Source organism: Eleutherodactylus coqui, chromosome 10 (genome assembly GCF_035609145.1).
Source record: "Eleutherodactylus coqui strain aEleCoq1 chromosome 10, aEleCoq1.hap1, whole genome shotgun sequence".
Taxonomy (NCBI): Eukaryota; Metazoa; Chordata; class Amphibia; order Anura; family Eleutherodactylidae; genus Eleutherodactylus; species Eleutherodactylus coqui.
This window is the reverse complement of record NC_089846.1, coordinates 19,662,979-19,684,120: the sequence shown is the minus strand read 5'-3', so window position 1 is coordinate 19,684,120 and position 21,142 is coordinate 19,662,979. Positions and strand designations below refer to the sequence as shown.

At 50.0% G+C, this 21,142-nt stretch overlaps 1 protein-coding gene across 4 annotated transcripts in view; it reads left to right on the top strand.

Moving 5' to 3' along the window:
• The first annotated feature begins 4,120 nt into the window (after positions 1 to 4,120).
• The window catches only part of GOLGA2 (golgin A2), a 42,583-nt gene continuing 25,561 nt past the window's right edge, over positions 4,121 to 21,142 (top strand). For 2 of the 4 annotated variants that reach the window (XM_066580481.1, XM_066580479.1), the window contains exons 1-3: positions 4,121 to 4,262; positions 10,026 to 10,139; positions 20,870 to 20,974. In XM_066580481.1, coding sequence (XP_066436578.1) covers positions 4,218 to 4,262; positions 10,026 to 10,139; positions 20,870 to 20,974 — 264 coding nt within the window. In that variant the 5' untranslated portion in view covers positions 4,121 to 4,217. Of the gene's footprint in view, positions 4,263 to 10,025; positions 10,140 to 13,978; positions 14,060 to 20,869; positions 20,975 to 21,142 lie in introns of all 4 variants that reach the window. The other 2 variants (XM_066580480.1, XM_066580482.1) reach the window with 2 other exon arrangements.

The following is a 21,142-nucleotide window of genomic DNA, read 5'->3' as shown; positions in this document are numbered from 1 at the left end:
CCAAAAATGCATTTTTTTTTCTGACGCTGTTCACCATGCGGGGTAAATAATGTGTTACTTTGACAGATTGGACATTTATGGACGCAGCGATGCCAAACATGATTTTATTTTTTATTACTAATATGGGAAATGTTTCCTAATTTTTTACATCCCTTATTTTTTTCCAATAATTAAAAAAAAAAAAATTTTTTTTAACTGATGTTTTCTTTTTTAGTCCCTACAGGGGACTTGAACTTGCGATCCTCATACAGTATAACGTAATACTACAATATTACATTATACTCTATTCTGACAGGCATTTATTCGTGGCACACCTGAGGGCCTTCAGTGGGCCCCCGACTGCCATGGCAGCTGAACGGCACCCCATGACGGCATCACCAGGGCCATTTGGGAACCCTAAAGAAAGATTGGGGCATTTAAATGCCGCTGTCAGAATTGACCAAGACATTTAAAGGGTTAACAGCAGTGATCAGCACTGGCCGTTATCGGCGGGTGTCTGCTATCACAGACAGCCGACACCTTCCTTGTATGTATGAACCCAGGACATACATGTACGCCCCCTAGTGTTAGGGGGGCATTTACTATGCTGTAGTCATTATTCTATAGTTCAAATATAATGGTAAGAAATTAAAACTTTGTTAGCTTTGTGAAGCGGAGCTCACTTCCCTAATGACAGTGGATGGCTGCGTTCATCTCCGTTTCGGGGTTCCATCACAAGGCTGTTCTCAGGGTGCGTTCACACTGCGGAATCACAGTGGATTTACACTGCAAATTCCTCCTAAAAAATGTGGAAAACACCACGACTTTTTGTCGTGTTTTTGGACTGTTTAGTGCGTACATTAGGAAAGTTCCAGATGTAAGCGCTAGATATGGGATGGACAAGGTGGATTCACAACTGGCTGAGTGATCGTACTCAAAGAGTGGTCATAAATGGCTGCACATCCAAGTGGGAGAATGTATCAAGTGGGGAACCACAAGGCTCTGTCCTGGGCCCAGTGGTGGTCAACATTTTTATAAATCATCTAGAGGAGGGAATTGGTTGGAAACTGATCAAGTTTGCTGATGACACAAAGCTAGGAGGGATGGCTAACACTAGGGAAGCGAGAGAGTATTCAAAAAGATCTAGAAAAGCTTGCATAGTGGTCGTTGACTAACAGAATGGTGTTTAACAAGGAGAAATGCAAAGTCCTACATCTGGGCAAGAAAAATGAAGAAAGCACATACAGAATGGGAGGAACTGGGCTAAGCAGCAGCACATGTGAAAAAGGTACACTAATAGATCATAGACTGAACATGAGTCAACAATGTGATGCAGCAGCCAAAAAGGCAAACACAATTCTGGGATGTATTAAGAGAAGCATAGAGTCTAGATCACGTGAGGTCATTATCCCCCTCTACTCTTCCTTAGTCAGACCTCATCTGGAATACTGTGTCCAGTTCTGGGCACCCCACTTTAAAAAAGACATGGACAAACTGGAGCAAGTTCAGAGAAGAGCTACCAGGATGGTAAAAATGTAGTCTGCACAAACCGTAGGGCAAGTGTCAGAAAACTAAAGTTAATAATGGATTGAGGCTTTCAACAGAGGCCAAAAGCAATAAAAAAGGATTTGGGGGTATGTCAAAAGCAGAAGAAAAGTCAAAGATGCTATCAGATGTTTACAAGATGAAAATGGTGAATTGGTTAAGAATGATGTTGGGAAGGCTGAACTTTAAAATTCCTATTTTGTATCTGTTTTCTCTCAGAAAGTAGATGTAACATCAGCTGATCTCCCCTGTTCTATTGGGGGAGTAAAAGAACGCAGGGCTTTTGCTTCCATCCAAAAGCCAGGCAGCTGGGCGGAAAGCGGATGGACCCCATTATAGTCAGTGGGGTCCGTCCGGCGTTGTTCAATTTCCTCCAGAGACGGAGCTGCTCGGTCACGGGGCTTCCCTTTTCTTGCTCCCTGAATGGAGCTAGGATCCCTACCGATCATCTAATGCCTAGGGCCGCTACTGATACGGACAGCAGAGGAAGCAGAAAGTGCTGACCATAGCGCAGTGGTCCAGGTTGATATTTCAGAGCTGTTTCCATTGAATTTAACAGGACCTGCTCTGCAATACCACCCCTGGCCACTGCGCTATGGTCAGCACTTTCTGCTTCCTTCTCTGATCGTATGGATAGCAGTCTTGGGAATCAGATGATCGGAAGAGATCTGAGCAGTGGGTCGCCAACAATAGAAAAACCTAACAAAGTCCCGAAATACTCCTTTAAGGCTGATGTCACACGAACATAAGCGCATTTACTGGCATATTTGTGTGTGCGTGTTTTACTGTAAGGTCTCTTTCACACGGGGACCAAAATGTGCGTAAAAGATGGCGGCTAACAAAACCAATGGTTTTTATGGGAACGTTCAGATGTTTTTCACACATCTAAAATTCATTCATCTGAGCGGCACATGGGCAATACAGAGGACGCCGCACCGTCGCTATGGCGATGACACGGCCTCTTCTGCTGCCAATGTGCCGGCTGGAGCATGTGCAATACAGAGGACGCCGCACCGTCGCTATGGTGATGACGCAGCCTCCTCTGCTGCCAATGTGCCGGCTGGAGCATGCGCAATACAGAGGACGCCGCACCGTCGCTATGGTGATGACGCAGCCTCCTCTGCTGCCAATGTGCCGGCTGGAGCATGCGCAATACAGAGGACGCGGCACCGTCGCTATGGCGATGAAACGGCCTTCTCTGCTGCCAATGTGCCGGCTGGAGCATGCGCAGTTGTGAGGATGCCACACCGTCACCATAGCAATGACGTGGCTCCTGCGGCCATTTGCAATGATGATTGCGGAATGGCTGCGGCAATGGAAGCCGGCAATGCGTAGGCCGCGACAAAGATTTCCGCTTGTGGGCAGGAAATCGCGTTTTGCCATAGCATGCTATGGGCTAGATTTGCTCTGAAATCCGGAGGTGGAATCCCGCTCCGGATGTCACAACGCAGATCGCCGCCGGTGCGCAGGCGGCCGGACTCAGGCTGATATCGCTGTTGTAAACCTGCGATTTTCCGGCCTTTTCGCAGAAGAACGCTTCGCATCGCGTCGCCGCACAGACGATTTTCACACGTGAAAACTATGCATGAAAAAATAGGGCGAGGCCGATCTATTATCGCGCGTACTAATATTGCGCAAGATTCACGCTAGTGAAAACAAACCATCGAAGCCAATGGTTTTGTTTCTTCACGTTTGGCGGCAGGTGTTCACACCCGCAAAACAATCTAAAATCGCAGTCATGTGTTTAAGCCCTGAGGCCGGCTTCATACGTGCGGAACGCGTTTGCTCACGCCTGAGCCGTGTTTTTGCGCTATGAATAAGGCTCTTTTTTCCCGTCACCTTTCACTGTATTATTTTCCGCTCGCGGGGCGTATTCATTTGCGCGCAGCAAGCGAACACGCATCAATTGAAATAGCTAATTAGTTCCAGGTGTGTTCTTTTTCCAGCTGAATTACGCCATGTTTCCCGTATCTACCTTTGGCGCACAAATACTCAAAAAAATAGAACATGTTTTATATTTTGTTTGGCGCAACCGAAATGTGAACTTATTGAAACTAATGAGTTCTATATCACGCCGTGTGCCGCCGGCCTTGGGGCTCATTGACACATATTATCGCAGCGTATTACGCGCAGTTTTTGCGTGCGTCCTACGCAGTGACTAGAACGCCTTGATTTCATTGGGTTCGTTCACTTGAGTGTTTTTTTTAAAACGATGCGATAAAAAACGCGGCGCGTCCCATCTTGGTGCACATTACGTATCGCGGAAGGCCGGATGGGCGTGTGCAAATACTTGCAAAATACGTAGGAAACCTGCTATTTCACATGAAATCAATGCGACTTTATGCGTCCTTTTTTTCGCACGTAACTGCGCATTCGCGGACCAAAGTTCGCCCTGCAAGTGCATTCTAATTACTCCTCGCAGTGCATGCTGGGATTTGTAGTTCCCCAGACATTTGGAATGAGCTAGAAGACTTCTTCAGTCCCCTCTGGACTGTCAGTTGCTATCCAGCTCCCACATACACGCCCCACTGCCTGACAGCGCATTGGTACCGCCCACTCCCCCCCCCCCCCCTAGCCTCTTGGGATGGTACAGCTGGCAATGACGTCACGGAGGCCGCGCTCTCCTGCTCGGGAGCGCGCGGCGCGGTGCATTGTGGGTACGCGGTGACGTGTTCCCCCCGGCCGGACCCAGGATGGCAGACGACAGACAACACAAGCTGGCGGCGGCCCGGCGGAAGGTAACGGATAGCACCGGGACACGGACTACGGGGTGTCAGCTCGCCGTTGTCATGGAGACTGGCGAGGGGGCGGGGCGGGTGTCAGCAGCAGGATGTGGGCGTGACAAGTTGTCCGGCTGGCAGGGTGGGATGTAGGGCGCAGGTTATGTGGGTGGGGGCATCTTGGCATTGCCAGGGCCATCTGTGGGATGACAAGGTGTATTATACGGTTAACGGGTGACATGTTGGCCGCCATCTTGCACCAGTTGCGTTGAATGCGGCGCCGTCGTGCAACTTTAACTGCGATTTTATTTTTTTGCGCAGTGAGTGTCCCGTAACCGCGTCCGGCGCCCCCTTATCTCCGGAGAGCGATTGGCACGTACATTGGTGCCACATGTGACCAGCGGGGGGCGCACTGCAGCGTATTATAGTTACACGTAACTCGCCATCAGGTGGTAACGCTGGAGCCGCGGCCTCTGTACGCAGGTCGGCGGACGCCGTTTCCACGCTGCGTCGCTCTTCGCGATCAGAGCCTATGTGATGGCGGCCGCTGTAGATGTGTTAGGCCCCGCCTCCTGAAGAGGGCGCTGTGTGATCCTGTAGGAGGTCTTAGCCAGTGACAGAGGTGACGCCCTGCGGTTGGCGAGGCGCTCGGGGCGATACTGGCGGGGTTGTCCGTGGATTCGGTTGTCCGTGACTTCTGTGTCGTTTTGTTCGGTTTGGCGGCAGGAAGTCCGCAGCGGCGCCAAATGTACTCGGTGCGCGGAGGGCGATCTGTGAAAGTGATTCGCAGCGCCGGGGCTTAATCTGCAGCGTTTATCATCCACGGGGGAAAAAAAATAACATCGGCTGGAAACCGCGACAATCCAAGATGGAGTTTATGGCAAAACCGCGACAATTTCCCGCAGGGTACGTTATAAAGCCGCCCGGGGCCAGAGCCCGTCCGAGGACCTGAGGAGGGATGCTACACCCGGGCGGGCGCCGTCCTCTCTCCTCCTCTTCCTGCGGCCTGCAGGGTTCAAAGATGGCGGGGCGATTCTTAGACGACCCAATGGACACTGCCCCCCGGTGGTGCAGCAGTAGGCTGGGGGTCCCTTTACAGCGGACGACTGTCAGGCACTTACAGGGACCGTCGCCATCTCTGACAGCGCCATTATGTAGCGTTTGCCGGGGGGATCTGTGCAGGAGTTTGGGAGAAACTTGCCTTTTATTATCAGCCTAAGCCAGAAATAGTCCTGTATATTCATGAGCTGCAGGCTGGCCACACCCACCCGCCCTCCAGCCAATGACTGGCAGCGCTCACTCCAAGGCACAGTAACAGGCTGACAGCTGTCAATCATTGGCTGGAGTGCGGGGTGGGTGTGGCTAGTCTGCAGCTCATGCATATACAGGACTACCTTAAGTAGTCCTCCTCTATGCACGACCTCCGTCGCAGATGTAAATGTGCGCTACGATTCTACGGGCTGCTTTGATTGGCCGGCGCTGCTGTATGTGATCTATCCTCGCTCCAGTCCCTGGAGAAGCATTGTCCCTCTGAGCGGCCCTACACGTTGTCAGCTGAACCCATTGATGTTGGCGGCAGCGGGCGACCGTCTAATGTGCTGCGGGTAACTCTTCCCCTTTAAAAAGGGTGTTTCCAGTTTTGTTTACCAGGGGCAGACCACTGTATAAAAGGAAGAAAAATGAAAAGCTGTACTTGCCATTTAAACACCCCGTCGCTCCCTGAAGCTACTGCAGCAGTCATGTGCCGATCGTTGCAGCCAATCAGTGGGCCTCAGCCGTCCTGCCTTTATAAAAGTCATGTGATGGCGCTTCCAGGACCAGAACACCCGGAAATTTAAAGGGATGATCCAGGGAGGGAAATGCTCACCTGATACAGTACGGGGCTGGCTCTGCCCGCATCGGGTCGTTGTCGGCGATGACCTCACAAGAAGCTCTGTGCCCACACCAGGTCATGTGGTACGAACCTTTCTTTGTCGGTGATGTCATCACAAGGGGCTGGCGGTGCCTCCATCAGGTCGTTGTCTGTGATGTCATCACAAGCGGATGGCTGTGCGGCTCCTTTCAATAACAACTAAGCTTACTTTTTTGCGGGACGTTAGCTGCCCGAATAATCACTCAAGCGATTACGGCCGACTGTTGGACCGCCTAAAGATGTCACCCAACAGGGCGATGAGCGAGAAGGCGCCCGGTAGTCACTGAAACGGATCGTCTTGTGAGAGACTCCCCGCTCTGTATACACATTGCAGTCCTTCATCTTTAAGTGTTGGCCCGTCTGCAGTGAATGGAGGCGGCCGGGAGAGATCTCTGGCGCACTGCGCCTCCATTCACTGAACGACTATTGCTGCTGTGTAAGACCACCCTTAGCAGCCCCCTTCTATGTGAGGGTCGATGCGGAGATAGTTATTGAAATGAGCAGTCGGCCCCGGCGGACATGGAAACAAATGAGCACACAGATGGTACCGATTGTTGGTGCGGATGGTTGAGCGATCTTCATTCTGTGTGTAAATCTTATAGGGGCGCCAATCGACTGTTATCTTGGCATTCGCCACTTATATGGGCAACCGAGCTGCCATCTAAAGTGCAGAGGAGTGAAAGCGAGTTCAGAGATAAGCATGCCCTCTCTGGAATCTGCGGCCCCCCGGTTGCTCTGGGCCTGGTTTCCGTGTTGACAGATCCCTTTAAATAGGAACTTTTAAAAAACTTTTCACGTGTCGGAGTGATATGTCAAACGTTTTGCTCAGTGGGGGTCCGGGTGCTGAGACCCCCACTGATTGCAGTGCTGTGCCCATTGTTTGCGCCGCTCGGCAGCTGAAGACAGACGCATCAATGTCTATAGAAGTCCGTGCGCTCGTCTTTAGCTGCCAAGGGGCACGGCGCTCGGATAAGTACTGCAGCCCCTCCTTCTCAGCGCTCGGACCCCCACTGATCAGAACTTTTGATGTGTTGCTCTGACGTGTCAGAAGTTTTTTTCGAAAGTGCAGCTGATCTCGAAGTATAAAGATGATATAAGTGTGACTTACAGATGTAGCAAAGCTTAACTTGACAATTAGCGCCTTAAAGGGGTTTTCCGGGTAAATAATTAAAATGGTGAAGTCCAAGAGGTCCGGATAAGAAGTGGCAACCTGCAACTTTATCTGCTGCTCTGGCCTTATGCTGCCGCAGCACAACAGACTGCAACCTATAACTCCCAGCATGCACAGAGCTTGTATACTGACCAGCGCTGTAGCTCCGCCCCCAGCTTACAGGTCCTACAACTTACCAGCACCAACCTCCCTCCCACTCTGAGCCAGAGAAAGCCGCTGAAGGAGGGAGACCAGACCGTCCTCCCATCATGCACTGCTCACAGGATGTTGGAGGCTATGGGCAGGGGAGGAAGTTGGGGCTGTGGATGGTGTCGTCGGGGTGCGCTGCGGACGGACGCCATAGGGTGCAGACACCTGCGGGGTGCGTTCCATGTACAAGTTGTAGTTTGCTGGATTATCGCGGTCACGTTTTGGTAAGCCGGCTCGCTACAATCGGCCTATTGTCTTGGGGAAGAACACAATGTCTCTTCTGTGGAGAAGGGAAGGCAGAGGCTTTAGAAAATGCCGGAGTTGGTCATGTGACTCCTGTACCTACCTACCTATTGTAACTGCCCGGCTACCAACCTGTGGACATCGATGTTGCCTTTGGACGAGCCGTTTCATCCAGAGCGGTCGCCATATTTGTAGGCTTTGCATTGGGATGCATACTGCGTAAGTTGTGCCCCTTTAAGATATAATAAAGGGGCTCTCTGGGACTTTAATGGCCCGTCTTGCTAAGCGGCGGGGTACCAGGAGTCCTCTGATGGAAGGCGCAGCGTCCCTTCGTTCTTTACCAGACCTCCTCGCTGGTGCCAGTCCTTGGTTTCACAGCTCAGTCCGCTTGTAGGAGTAATGAGGGGTAGAGATCTCTGCGGGACACGACAGTCGCTACGGAATACACTGCGCGCCGCTAACGATGGGACCGCCAAGCGCCATGCCCCTTCAATCAGCTGATCGGCGGGGGAGCCGGGAGGCAGACCTCCACCAATCTGATGATGATGACTTATCGAAAGGACAGACCATCGATATCTGAAGGGCCGTTTACACGGGTGATTATCGCACAAAATGTGTCCAAACAAACACGACCGTGCGCTAATGGTCCCGTCTGAACGCACGGCGGCGTTTACTGTCTGTTATCGCTGACATGTAACCTGTATATAAATGGCCGCTGACTCCTCGCTGCGTGTAACCGCTCAGCGCCTCGCATCCAGCGGCGTCTCTGCATGAGCGCTAACGACTCGGCGGTGGCGATATTTGGGGGTATTACCTTCTGGGAGGAGTAAAGGATCCCATCAGCGGAGGAGGAGCGCGGGGGCTTTTCTTTCCGATGATCCCCTGATGGGATCGGTCTTGTTTCTGCCCCAAAATTTCTGATTCATGTACAGATTGAGAAGGACCCTTGAAGATAATGGCCAGGACTAGAGGAACATGGCTGCTTTCTTCCTAGAGGTACCTCTGCACGGGGCCACCATCCTGGAAACGGCAAAGTCGGGTTGCTTGGCTTTTAGCGGTACTAAAGCGGCTGTCGGGCCGCGGAAACAGGAGCCGCTCAATGTTAGAGCGACCCCTGTTTACTGTGAATGGAGGCGGACGAAACGCCCCCCCCCCCCCCCACACACACACAACCAAACCCGCTCATCTCCATTCACTTGAACGACTACCGCTCCTGTGTAGAATACCAGAGAGATACCTGGGCAGTCCCATGTAAAGGTACCTTAAAACAGCACCACACCTGTTTACAGGTTGTGTGTGGTATTGCAGCCCAGCTTAATTCAGTTCAATGGAGCCAAGTTGCAGTACCAGACGCAACCAATGGACAGGTGCGGCGCTGGAAGACAGCAGCCATGTTTTCCTGGTCAACCAACCCCCTTTAAACTTATACTACAGAACCGTGTTAAGGTGGGATTACCTAAACTGCTGGAAATAATTGGCGCAGCGAGTCCTCGGCGTACGGATGGCCGTGTGTCTTTACACGTGTTCAGTCACATCTCATTGGCTAGTCCTTGAAAGACAACAATTATATGTTTTATATCAGACGATCGTTATCCAGTGACTATTTGTAGGTGAGCTGAAACGACTAACGATTGGTCAATGAATTCTCACTCGTCACCCAGTTGGTGGCTGTGTTTACACGAAACTATCGCTTTGGGACCTTTTAGACGGAGTGATTGTCGTCCCTGTAATAATGGCTATTGTACTTTCACACAGGGGGGGTCATCACCCGATGAGGCAGAGCGGTTGGGATCGCTCCGCCCGCTCGCCCCCATTCACCGTTAACAGGCCGTCGTTCATAACGCGCTTTACACAAGTTGATCGTTGTTTGATTTCTATGCATACTGAGCGACGGACAATGACAGGCTGGAACCGCTCACCGGTCAGTCCCCGCCGGCGGCGCTCACACGGAGCAAGTACTGGGATTGCCGTGATCCAGAGATCATTGAGCAATTACTTGGATGATGGTTGTAAAGAGGAGCTGCTGCCATCAGTCGCATCTGTCTGTAAGGATCTGTGGAGCTCCCCAGAAGTGCAGATAAGGGCGGCAGAGACTCTTCTTCACTTCCTGTCAGTCATCCCCCTTGAAGAACGGCTGATAACAGAGAACAGTAAACTGATATAGTACAGACTTTGTTCTGTTTGCATGTAAAGATACAGAAGTAATCCTCTGGTTGGCACAACTGCAGCCGGTAATAATAAGCTGATCTTAACCCTTTCATTGTAGTTAAAGGAATTTCAACAGAAGACTCCTCTGGCTCCTGTAAGCGGCAAGAAGAAGAAAAAGGGAAAAGAGTCGAACAGCCATCCTGACACCCCCAATCGCCTCTCTCCAGACCCCGTAAGTCACAGAATCGCGTGAGCTCATGGGCCGTATAGTCATAATACATGTAATGGCTCGTTTAGATCAGCGTTGCAGGTTACGTTTCAAGCCTTCATCGCTGATTTCCTTAAACATACAGGACTGAGTAGTGCGGCGTGCTGCGCTACGTCTACCTGTAAACCGCCAGACTGCTGAACGGAAACCGAACCGACCCCTTAAGGCTGGGGTCACACGGGACCGAAATCCAGCGGAATGACCGCACAGAAATACTGTGAGATTGGACGCCTGCATTCTGCTACGGCCATCTCTTCCCCATAGAGAACGGAGCGGCTGCCGTGGTAACGCCGATGGAATTGACATGCCACGGCACGTCAATTTCAGCGTGGCTTGGTCACACCGGATAAGCCACAGCCTGTGGATGAGATTTTTGAAAATCTCGTCCACTTTGCTGCTTTATCCCCGCTGGTGGTATGTCCATGCCGAATGTTTGCATGAAAATTCCGCGGCAATTACGCCCCGTGGGAACCCCGCCTTATGGTCATTGGGGTCTGTTCAGCGCTGTTCGGTTCTGTCATAAGATGGATGTGTTTGGCCAGCAGGAAAATTGAAACAAAAACGCCAACGTGAATGAAGCCTTTTGTAGGATCGCATCTTGATTACAGCTCTGCAGGCATTTCATTGTGTCTTCAAGTGTTTCCTAAACTTCGTAGACTCAGGCTCCAGATATTTAATCCTTTCTCGGTTAGATCTGTTCCTGCAGGTATTAAAACTACATTCCACTAAAGGTTACCACCCAGCTTTCCTAGACTCCAGAATGGTAAATCTGCCTTGTTGTGCAGTGATGTAGGAACAAGGGATATATCCGTTCTGGGGAAGGCTAAGCCGTTTAGGCTGCCTGTCCACACGCGTTGCAGGCCGCCGGGGAGCAGAAGTCAGCTGACGGATCTCAGCGGTAAGCCTATCTGACAGATAGGCTCACCGCGGAGAGTCGCGCCAATTCGCAGCATGCTGCTATTTGTTGCCCCCAGTGGAGAATCGCTATGATTCTCTGCTCGTGGACAGGGGGGGGGGGCTGCGCTTTCCCTCAGCAACGCTATGGAAAGCGTGCACTGCGTTCCCCGCAGCCGTATTATCGTTAGAAGTGGATGGAGAGAGCCAAGGACATGTACAGCCCCCCTCTCCATTCACGCTCCACCTGGATCCTTTTGGATCTTTGTTTATGCCATAAATGTCGTAAGTTGGGAACAACCTTCTTTTTTTTTTTACTTTTCTCCTATTGCTTAGTGTGACCCTGCCCAATCCTTCAGCTCTTCTGAATGACAAGATGCTTCTCGGACTCGTCTGCTTACCTTTTCACAAAATGCATGTTTTTTTTACATGCTGAACCAACGCAACCTGAAAATCCTGATTGGCCAAAAATTAACCAGATCTGTAGCGTTTTCCTACAGGGTCCTTACTTAAGTGAGTTGTACCCAAGAGACCTCAGGATGCAAGCTGCCATAAATGACACTTGTGCTCTGCTGACAGATTTCAAAACCAGGAGGGGTGAGATTTGCTGATCTTGAGACGCCAATTTCCCAAAGCTGGGATACAGCAATAACGACTCCGAATACCGTGCTCGGGGGTCAGCGTAGGATCTACTGCTGCATGACCTCTTTTCTGGTAGCTGTAGACATGTTCCCCTGCTCCAGGTCTAGAGATGTGCAGGAGGTTCTGAGGAGGTCAGGAGGAAGCAAAGAATATGCAATGGACAGAACTCCAATAGCCGTACTTTAAAGTGTAACTAAACTTTTTAAAAACTTTTTTGCCCTGTCGTAGTGACATATCAGCAGTAGTGATCCAATCACCGCTAAGAGTGGCGCATGGAATCCATACACTGCCTGCAATGGGAAGCAAATGAAGCTTTCTGCCTGTGTGTTTTAACGATGGGTGGGGGGTCTCGGCACGCGGACCTCCACCGATCAAAACTTCTGAAATGTCCAAAAAGTTTTTTTTAAAGTTTGTTTATACTTTAAATGAGCATCCATTGATATCAGTAGGTAAGAATAAGTAGTCCTTGGAATTTACCTGGCTCCATAAACCTCTATGTAGAATTCCTTCCTTCTGCTTGAATCTACTGTATTGTAGAACTGACGACTACTGCCACCTACTGTAGAAATGCCAAACGTCTCTCTGCAGCTACACCCTGGGGTAGTCATGAGAACCGGACATGCTGAATACTTCAGCAGCGGCTCCTGCAACAAACTCCATTCTGCGGGTTCTGGATGCTCCTTACTTACTGCAAGTGTAGGGCGCGGGGGGGGGGGGGGGGTACTAAAGTGATACGGTACCTTGGAACCCCTTTAATGACTCCTATAAGAAGCGATTACCCCAGACAGAATGTTATTACTGCCAGCAGCGAGGTTCCAATAATAACGCTGTGAGGAATCTCCACGGTTGTCGTGCTATACAGAATACCGGCACTGTTCATGGCGGTCTGTTTTCTGTCATTGGACTGTGTCCAACTGTGCTGACGGGCATTGCAGTGCCCCCTATATGTATAAGCCTACGCTGCAGTGGCACCTGCTGGACAATGGGAAGTGTGGAATTCTCTGCAGGAACGCTTTGCACTTCAGCTAATGACACTGTATTAGGCGATTGCAAACAATAAAAATAATCGTCCAAGCCTTCCTCCCTTTCTCTAAAAGTTTAGGACATGGTAGCGTTCATACTTCCCCTGTGTCACAGTCATAAGCATTTAGAAGCTGAGATATGAGGAGCTGTTTGGTGTCTCTCTGCATAGAGAAATACAAGTTAAAGGGGTGGTCCACTAGGTCACCAATAGTAGATCAGAGTGAGTCAGTTGCGCAGGAACCCACCAATTAGCTGTTCTTCGCACCAGTGGATTTCTGTAGGAAGCGGGCTGCTCCTCTCCTATGGCAGTGGTCAGGCTTGGTATTACAGGCAACGTTTTGTTTTTTTTTCATTGAAGTGAATAAGAACTTAACCCGCAACACCAAGCCTGGCCTCTGCAGTGGAAACGGAGCTGTCTGCTTCCTGCACCACATGCTTGGTGCTCCATACACGAGTGCACTAACCCAAACAACAACTGATTGGTGGGTCCTGGGTGACGGACCCCTGTTGATCTACTATTGATGATCTATCCTGAGGATAGGCAAACAGCATTTCACAACTGGAAAATCCCTTTAACTTTTGACTTGTTAACCCTGCAGACCTGCTATATCATTAGTCAAGGAATGAAAATTAAAGGGGTTCTCTGGAACTTGAGGATAGTTCATCAACAGATGCTCAGCAGGTGTCTGCCGCTCAGGATCTCCACCAATTTGCTGATTGCTGGCTATAAGCAATAGCGCTGTCTACATTGCAGTGGCCTGCTTTGTTACTACAGGCACAGCTCTCATTCAGTTCATTGGGAGCTATCTGCTTCCAGCGCTGTCCACATTGACAGCGGGCCTGAGGATCAGCTGATTGTCGGGGATCCCCAGCAGTGGACCCCAGCTGATCATCTATTGGTGACCTAACCTGATAAGTCGTCAATAGGAAAAGTTCCTGAGAACCCCTTTTAATAAGCGCCCCCTCCTCAATGTACACAGACAGCTGAAGGACCTCAACAAAACAGCCCCCCAGATCTCAGCTTCCTGGACTCCTTTATAACTAGATGGGTACACGCCTGTTGCGGCTCGGATGTATCGCTTCCACTTTGAAGCTTCGTTCGGTCTTATAGGAGTCTTATCACCGGATTGGGAACGGGGGTAAGCGGCGGGCGGTGGGGGTCACCGAGGTGCTGGGTACATGCTCCCCTCTTTCTGCTTATCTGCCTTTTCCCCTTCCTTCTCTGTTTTTCTCACTGTCTTCAGATTGAGGCCATTTTGAAGGGGCTGGTATCAGATCTCCATAGATCCAATGGGGTGTCCATCCCTGGTTTGGGAGACATGAAGGTGAGCTATACAGGACGCTGCTGGCTTTATCTGTGCTTCTCCTCTCTGTGCCCCCCGATGCTTGCCGCTTGTGCTCTCATTGTCCCCCCTTGTCGTAGTTCATTCTTCATCAGACCGGATGCGGCGCTCCTGATTTTTACATCTACATAGAGGATCGCACTGCTTTAACTATTGTGATAAACCGCGACTACTAGAATGCACAGAGGACTGAGTGCAGTTGTGTTTACGGGGACGTTCATGTGGAGCCGAGATGGTGGGGCTGTTCCGCACCCAAATCCACATCAGAATGCGCACTGTTGGTGTAGATTTTGGCACGGATTTGGCTGCAGTTCTGCAGCTGATGTCAACCATTCAATAGAAGGGATGAAGTCGGCTGCCGATCCGCACCGATTGGTGGATTGTACGCTGCGGAAGATCAGTACTAGTTCTGCCAAGTGTGAACGTACCCTAAGGGTGCTGCACCCCCTACTGGTTCTTGCCCAGCCATTCACTGTCCTGGGAGCTGCAACACCGCTCCAGTCTAGTGAAGTAGGTCGGTTGCAGCCCCTGAAGGGGATCCAGCGCTAAATCTGAACCGATCATTCTGTGGATCAGTGGACGCTCTAGAGGTCCTGCTCACACAGATCAGAAGGTGATGGCAGATCCTAGCCACGTGCTATCCCTTCGAAAGATGAATGAGCCCCCTCAATGTTACGGGGTATCGCATAGTGTCGTCTTGCTGTATCCGCATGCTGTTATGTTGTTACTCTGCATCACTCCTGCATGATGGGACTCTCGACATTTTGAAGGATATTTTTCACTTTGCAATCGTACAGTTCTCTTACATGAGCATGTCTCCACCTTGACTAATAAGAGCAACTTCCATGTGCCTCATTATGACCCGTGGAGAGGGGGGGTTGTCCTAATAAGGCAACTCCTTTAAATGTTAACTGCATTTTCCAGAAGTTTTCAAAACGTTTGTAAGGACCAGAAAGGGGCGAAAATAACAAAAAGAGTGAACTAAGCAGTACTTTCCCTTTGAGTGAAAATCTAGTCTATGAATCAAGTTATATCACACCTACTTTTTAAAGAATTTTTTTTTTTTTTTACTTTTCAGTGTCCGGATCTATATTTATTTAAAGGGGGGGGACCTTCTAAAATGTTGCGGTTTTCACATTCCCCACCAGGCCTAATAGTGTGATACTTGCTGTCCTGCAGAGAGAAATTTTCAGCAGTCATCTGATTATCACAGGCGGGGTTACAATATACACATCGGGATCCACCATTCACAGTAGGAGCTGGTCACAGCTCTCCTCTTCCCCTCCCCTGCACAAGTCGCAGAACATGCTTAGAACAGTCTCCCATAGACGTCAGCGGGTCATTACTTGTCCACTGTGGGACTGGGCCATGGTTTCCACCAAAAAGCAAAACTCTAAATGCTGTTAACAACAGTTCAGGCAAGATGGCCGCCCCCTTAGTTGTGAACAGTCACTAGAATGAAAAAAAAGTTGTGCCTTACAGATGTTCAATGCGGGCGACACTAAACAATACAACTCCGCTGCAGAGGGATTGATAACAGAGAATATAGCTGGACGCTTCTGGGCAGAACTGGACTACCGGCGTGACAACTGCCTCGTCACCAGCGGTGCCCACATCAAACATCTGTAAGGTGCATTAAAGGAAAGGGGTCACCAGAAGGGGACACTCTTGTGTTAACCATATTTTTTATGAATTCTTGGTCAATCTGTATATAAAAAAAATAATATATTTATATTTATTAGCAACAGACAACATCAAGGAATCCCAACGGATGACTTTTGGGGTATGCTAAACTTTTGATGACTTGTCCTGGCCTTAGGATGGGTCATCAATAGTTGATCATGGGGGTCCGGCACTTGTGGTCCCTGCTGATCACTGACTGAAGAGACACTGGTGCCGCAGCCTCTTCTCAGACCAGTGACAACATGTGGCCTGAGAGCAACTACATCCCATTAAAGGGTGGCGGAGCTGTGATACCAGGCACAGCCACTATATAATGAACGGCGCTGTGCTTGGTATGTATTGAAGTGACAGCGACTCTCACCTAAGTGCCGTTGTCACTGCAATCAGCTGATCAGTGGGGATCCTGAGCAACGGACCCTCCATGATTAACTATTGGCGACCCAGCCTGAGGATAGCTCATCAATAGTTTAGTGCTTGAGAAACCCTTTTAATGGTCTTTTGATTGAGCTAGTGTACCTTACTGCGGTGTACCCTGCTGCGGTAGGACAACTACTAGTACTCATGCAGGTGGGAAGCTACCGGCACTACATGAGTGCGGACTGCTGGCCCTCCGGAAGATGCATTAATTGGGCAAGCCTCCCGTGGGCATCCAGTCCTGTATTTATGTAGAGCCGACGACTTACTCCGCTGTCATATAAGAGTTGGATCGATGATGCAAAGGGATTCGTCAACAGACCGGTCTATAAGTGTCCGTTTTGTGGGCTCCCTGGCGCCTCCTGCTGCACGCACTTTGCACGGGCGGGTATCATCGGGCTCCGTTCCAGCCATTTGTTGCTTCCTGGCTCTGAGCTGTCCGGCAGGATATGAAGCCTGTCTGACATCAAGCATATCGGTGTCGCTTGTCTCGAGGCATTTGTCCCGGCAGCTGCTGGCATTCCCCTGGGCAGGCGGCAGCGCCGTGGAGTTATTTCCACTTTATCACGTGTCAGTCAATGGGCGCAGCTGCTGACTGCGGGGCTTTATTTCTTTGCATAGAATTACAGTAAACCTGCTTTCATACGACCGATTGATTTTCGCGGGGTGCCATGATACACGGACGTGCCGAGTCTGCCAGAGCTGCTTATAGTTAGCTGCTCTGCACTCCATAGGGGGGCTTCTTGGTGTGGGACCCCCTTTCTATGATATCCGTAGTGCTATAACACTGGGGGGGGGGGATTAGAATCCTGCTGTACATGTATGTAACACCTCATAGAGTAGTTCTGGCTATTCGGAAGCCTCAGTAGGGCATTTCTAAGCTTCCCTTAGACCTGGACGGCACCACAGTGAGGGGTCATTATCGGCCATTCCTCTGCAGTGAGGCTGCAGTACAGAGCTGTGCAGGAAGTGATAAGGCCAACGTGACTCTCATAGGCGTCCCTTCCCTCCGCCCTTGCCGTCCTGCATTTCCACTCCTCTGTAACTAGCCGAACTGGAAGCTCTCATCAGGAAGATGAGTCACGGCGAGATGCCGCCTATCTGCTGTGTCTGGGCTTGTGCTCGGGCTCGGCCGTGGAGCTAACACTCCAAGTGTGCAGAGCCGGGTAAAGAACACTTGAAATACGTGGGATGTGCGACGTTGGTCATGTGACTGCAATCTAAGCAATTAACGTTACTGGACGTCATAATTACAGGAGCGTCCAGCTTGTTTACATTAAATAGAATGGGCCTAAATATTACCTCCATCTACTGCTGGGCACCCAGTAGGGCAAATGTGGGTGATGAGTCGCTGATGCAGTCACATGGGTATACACCGTACAGATTAATAGGCCGCTTATCGTTATCTGTTACGCTATCTGTTTATGATCGTGGGGTCCGACTTCAGGGACCTCTGCGGATATTGGGAACTGCGCTGCTGTCACACATCGTGCCCTTCATTATTTTTCTTTGCACAGTCGGGCGGCCAGAAGCGTTGCCATGCAGAGAAAATTATACCAGCAGTTCCGCCGCTTCGTTTTCAGGAATGGTGGGGTCCCAGAAGTTGGACCGCCACGCATAATAAAGTGATGCCATATATTAGCCACAAGAATACCCCTTTAATCTTAACCAAGTGACTACATTATTGATACCAGTTCCCAAACGAAACGTAGCTTATTGGCTGGATGATTCTGTATCCGATAGGCTCACTGCGGAGATCTGTCAGCAGGCTCCTGCTCCCCGGCGGCGGCTGAGATCCGCCGCGGAGTATCGCAACGCCCGTGCACAGGCAGCCTTGTGAGGGGAGCAATTGCTGGCCAGGACGGAGCTGACGGCCGACACAGCTTCTGCAAAAAAAAGTGGCCGCACGGACCACTGAGGGAGTGTTGGGACAGCTGCAGTGTGTGCTGTGAATTTTGCCTGCCCTGGAGGATTAGGGTTCGGGTTTGTTTTCCTATTGGGCTTAGATTTATAGCTGTAAAGACTTCTGCATTTAGAGCTAATAATGTAAGCCTAACAGGAAAACTAATCCCTAACCCTCTAGCCCTGGCAAAACTCACTACACACGCTGCTGCGAGGACCTTACTGAATTCAGCCAATCGGGAGCTAGGGGTGTGACAAGGGCATTCCTCCATCCAAGCCCTGTCAAACTCCTAGCTTCCGGTGGCGTCAAGATACAATAATGCCGACTTATGGTTGGTCAAGTGGAGCGTCGGTCGTCCCGGCAGGAGAGTCGTAGATATTCACGGAGACTCGTCACATCATCAATGTATTCAGAGTATAAATCCAGCGGACGGCTCGTCTTCATCCCTCGTGTTCATCTGATTATTTTGGTTTGTTTGCAATTTTCGTTGCATTTGTATTAATTTTTAGAGTTGGTGATTAATGTTCTATTCTGTTGTTTGTTTTGCTTTGTGCTTTAAAGACATTTATAACCAGACTCGCCCTTTAAAGGGGCATTTCCTTTCGCCTACTTTTAGCTTTACAAGCTAAGCTTATGGGCTGAAAGGTGATCTGCTGAGTCTGCAGATGTGTTATACTTACCTCCCCGTCAATCCCTTGCTGTCAGCGCTCAAAGCCGCAGTTCAGTGTATTGTCCGCCCGTTCTAATTTTATAATGGGCGGACTACTTGGCAGAGCCGCTATATGCTTTCAGCGCTCGCACTGGGGGAATGATGGGGGAGGTAAGCACAACACCTACATCCCTGAATTCCTCTGATCACCTTCTTTCAGCTTAAAGTAGTTTATAGGGCTAAAAGTAGGTGACTCCTTTAAAATGATGGACTATCGCTAGGGTATGCCATCGCTCTATGATCAGTGGGGGTCCGGCCTCTGCGTTTCCCATCAGCCCTGAAAATGGAGAGGCTGCAGTTTTGGTTTAAAGGGGTTGTGTAAAGTGCATGTTAATAGGTCCCCCATGGTATAAAATAACAAAGCAGCTGATACTCTCCGCTTGTCTCCCGCCGGCAGCTCCGAGTCTCCACTGTGTTTGTTTATAGGCTAACGTCTCATAAACCTGCTGCTGCAGCCAATGACAGAGCTGAGAGATTATCAATGAGACTGTCGTTGGCTGCAGCAGCTTGTTTGGAGACGTCCCAGGTTGACTGCAACCAGTAAAGATGACGCCAGCCGGGAGAACTGGAGCTGCCAGCAGGGAGCGGTGAGTATCGGCTACTTTCTTTTATACCATTTGGACTCCTTAAGATGCACTTTACATGACTCTGACAACCCCTTTAATACTGCATCCACTTTGCAAGTTTTTTACCTGCATAACCGCGCTCCTCGACTGCAGAGATCCAGCTGCAGTACCCTGCACGGCCACATGGCTGGGAGCACCATTATGCAAGGCGAACTTCATCCTTGGGATCGATAGGGGGTCCCAAAGGTCGGACCTCCACTGATGTGATGTCTCCCATTGAAAACAACGGGAGAAACCCTGCAAGCCTCCACCGCAGCGGAGGTACCCTTCATACCTGAAGTGGTGCGAAGCTGGTTTCACTTGAAAACGCCTCGCATCCTCCGGCATTTCACATAGATGGCGAGCGTGATATGGGGGTGGGATTCACACCCCCATATCACACTCGCCCGTGTTAAGTTAGCCTAAGCCTCATTCGCTTTAGTAGGACTCGACAACCCCTTTTAATTAAAAGAACTTTTTTGCCGCAATAGAATTCATGATGCTTCTGTAGCCAATAAACCATCTTCTAAGTGAAGGCCAAAATATGATTTGGGGCTGGTTGCACCGGCCATGATGCGGATTCAGGTTTATGGCTCGTCCACACGGCCGTATATAGACCGCGCAAAAATGGAAGCCATTGATTTCAGCGGGTTCATTCACATGTGTATTTTTCATGCGTCTTTTGGTCAAATGAAAAAAATATGTAGAATTTCCTATTTTGGTGCATAAATGGAGCAGTAAGAATACACCGGAAACCTGCGTATTCAAACACCACCACAACGGGGCCTTCGCCGTCATTTTTACACGTGTAAATGCGCTGCTTGTCTATGCTCACAAAAACCCGCAAGAAATGCCGAAAAATGTAAGGTATGTGATTTTTCGATCCCCTAAACATACAGCATTGTTACGCAACCACTACCCGCGTGCAGCCGTACGAACGAGCCTTCGTTAAACTGCGATCGGCTGTTGAACGTGGTTTAAGGAAAACTCGATGCACCATCACTTTTTGACTTAAGATGTGCGAAAGCAAGTTCACTTCATCTGCGATCAGAGGTTGAACCTAGAAGAAATGTATCGCGCACGGTGGTGGCTGTAGTCAGCATTCATACTGCTGCTAAAAACATGGCCGCAACCAGCAGCAAAAGTGGGTCTAATTTCACCAGCCAGGAAAAGCCTATCGGTCCAGTCCGCCATCTTGGATTTCAGCTGCTAAGCTAAGTTCAGCTAGTCTGATCCACCAAAATCGGGGGATGAAACTGAACCAAGATCACGGACTAAACTGTTGGGGCAACTTTTTTCTACTTGATCTCCGATCAAAACTTTTCAGCAGCCCCTAAGTGTTCCCGACCCCTCAGCCAGCTAGTAGCACCTTAGGAGGGTCGATGCTCTGATATTATATGGTGAGTCTGGTGACCGATGCCCTTTATAACCGTGTGCCCCCGTGCGTCCCGCTAACCCCGTGTTGTGTGCTCTAACAGGTCCTCTTGGAGAGAGACGATCCTGACGCTGAAATCCTAACAGAAGATGTCTTAGATGATTCTATAACCCCAACAGACACCCAGTTTATTAACCCCCTGTCCGAGGTGTGTGCCGCCGCACACTATAGATTATATAGGCGCTCTCTGCTAATCTCTCTCTTGTCTTCCCTGACGAAATCTCTCCCCAAAAACTCTTGGGTGAAATCTTCTGCTTGGATAATATGGAAATAGTCAGCAGTCTGCTGTTGTCAGATCTGATTCTCCCGTCATCAG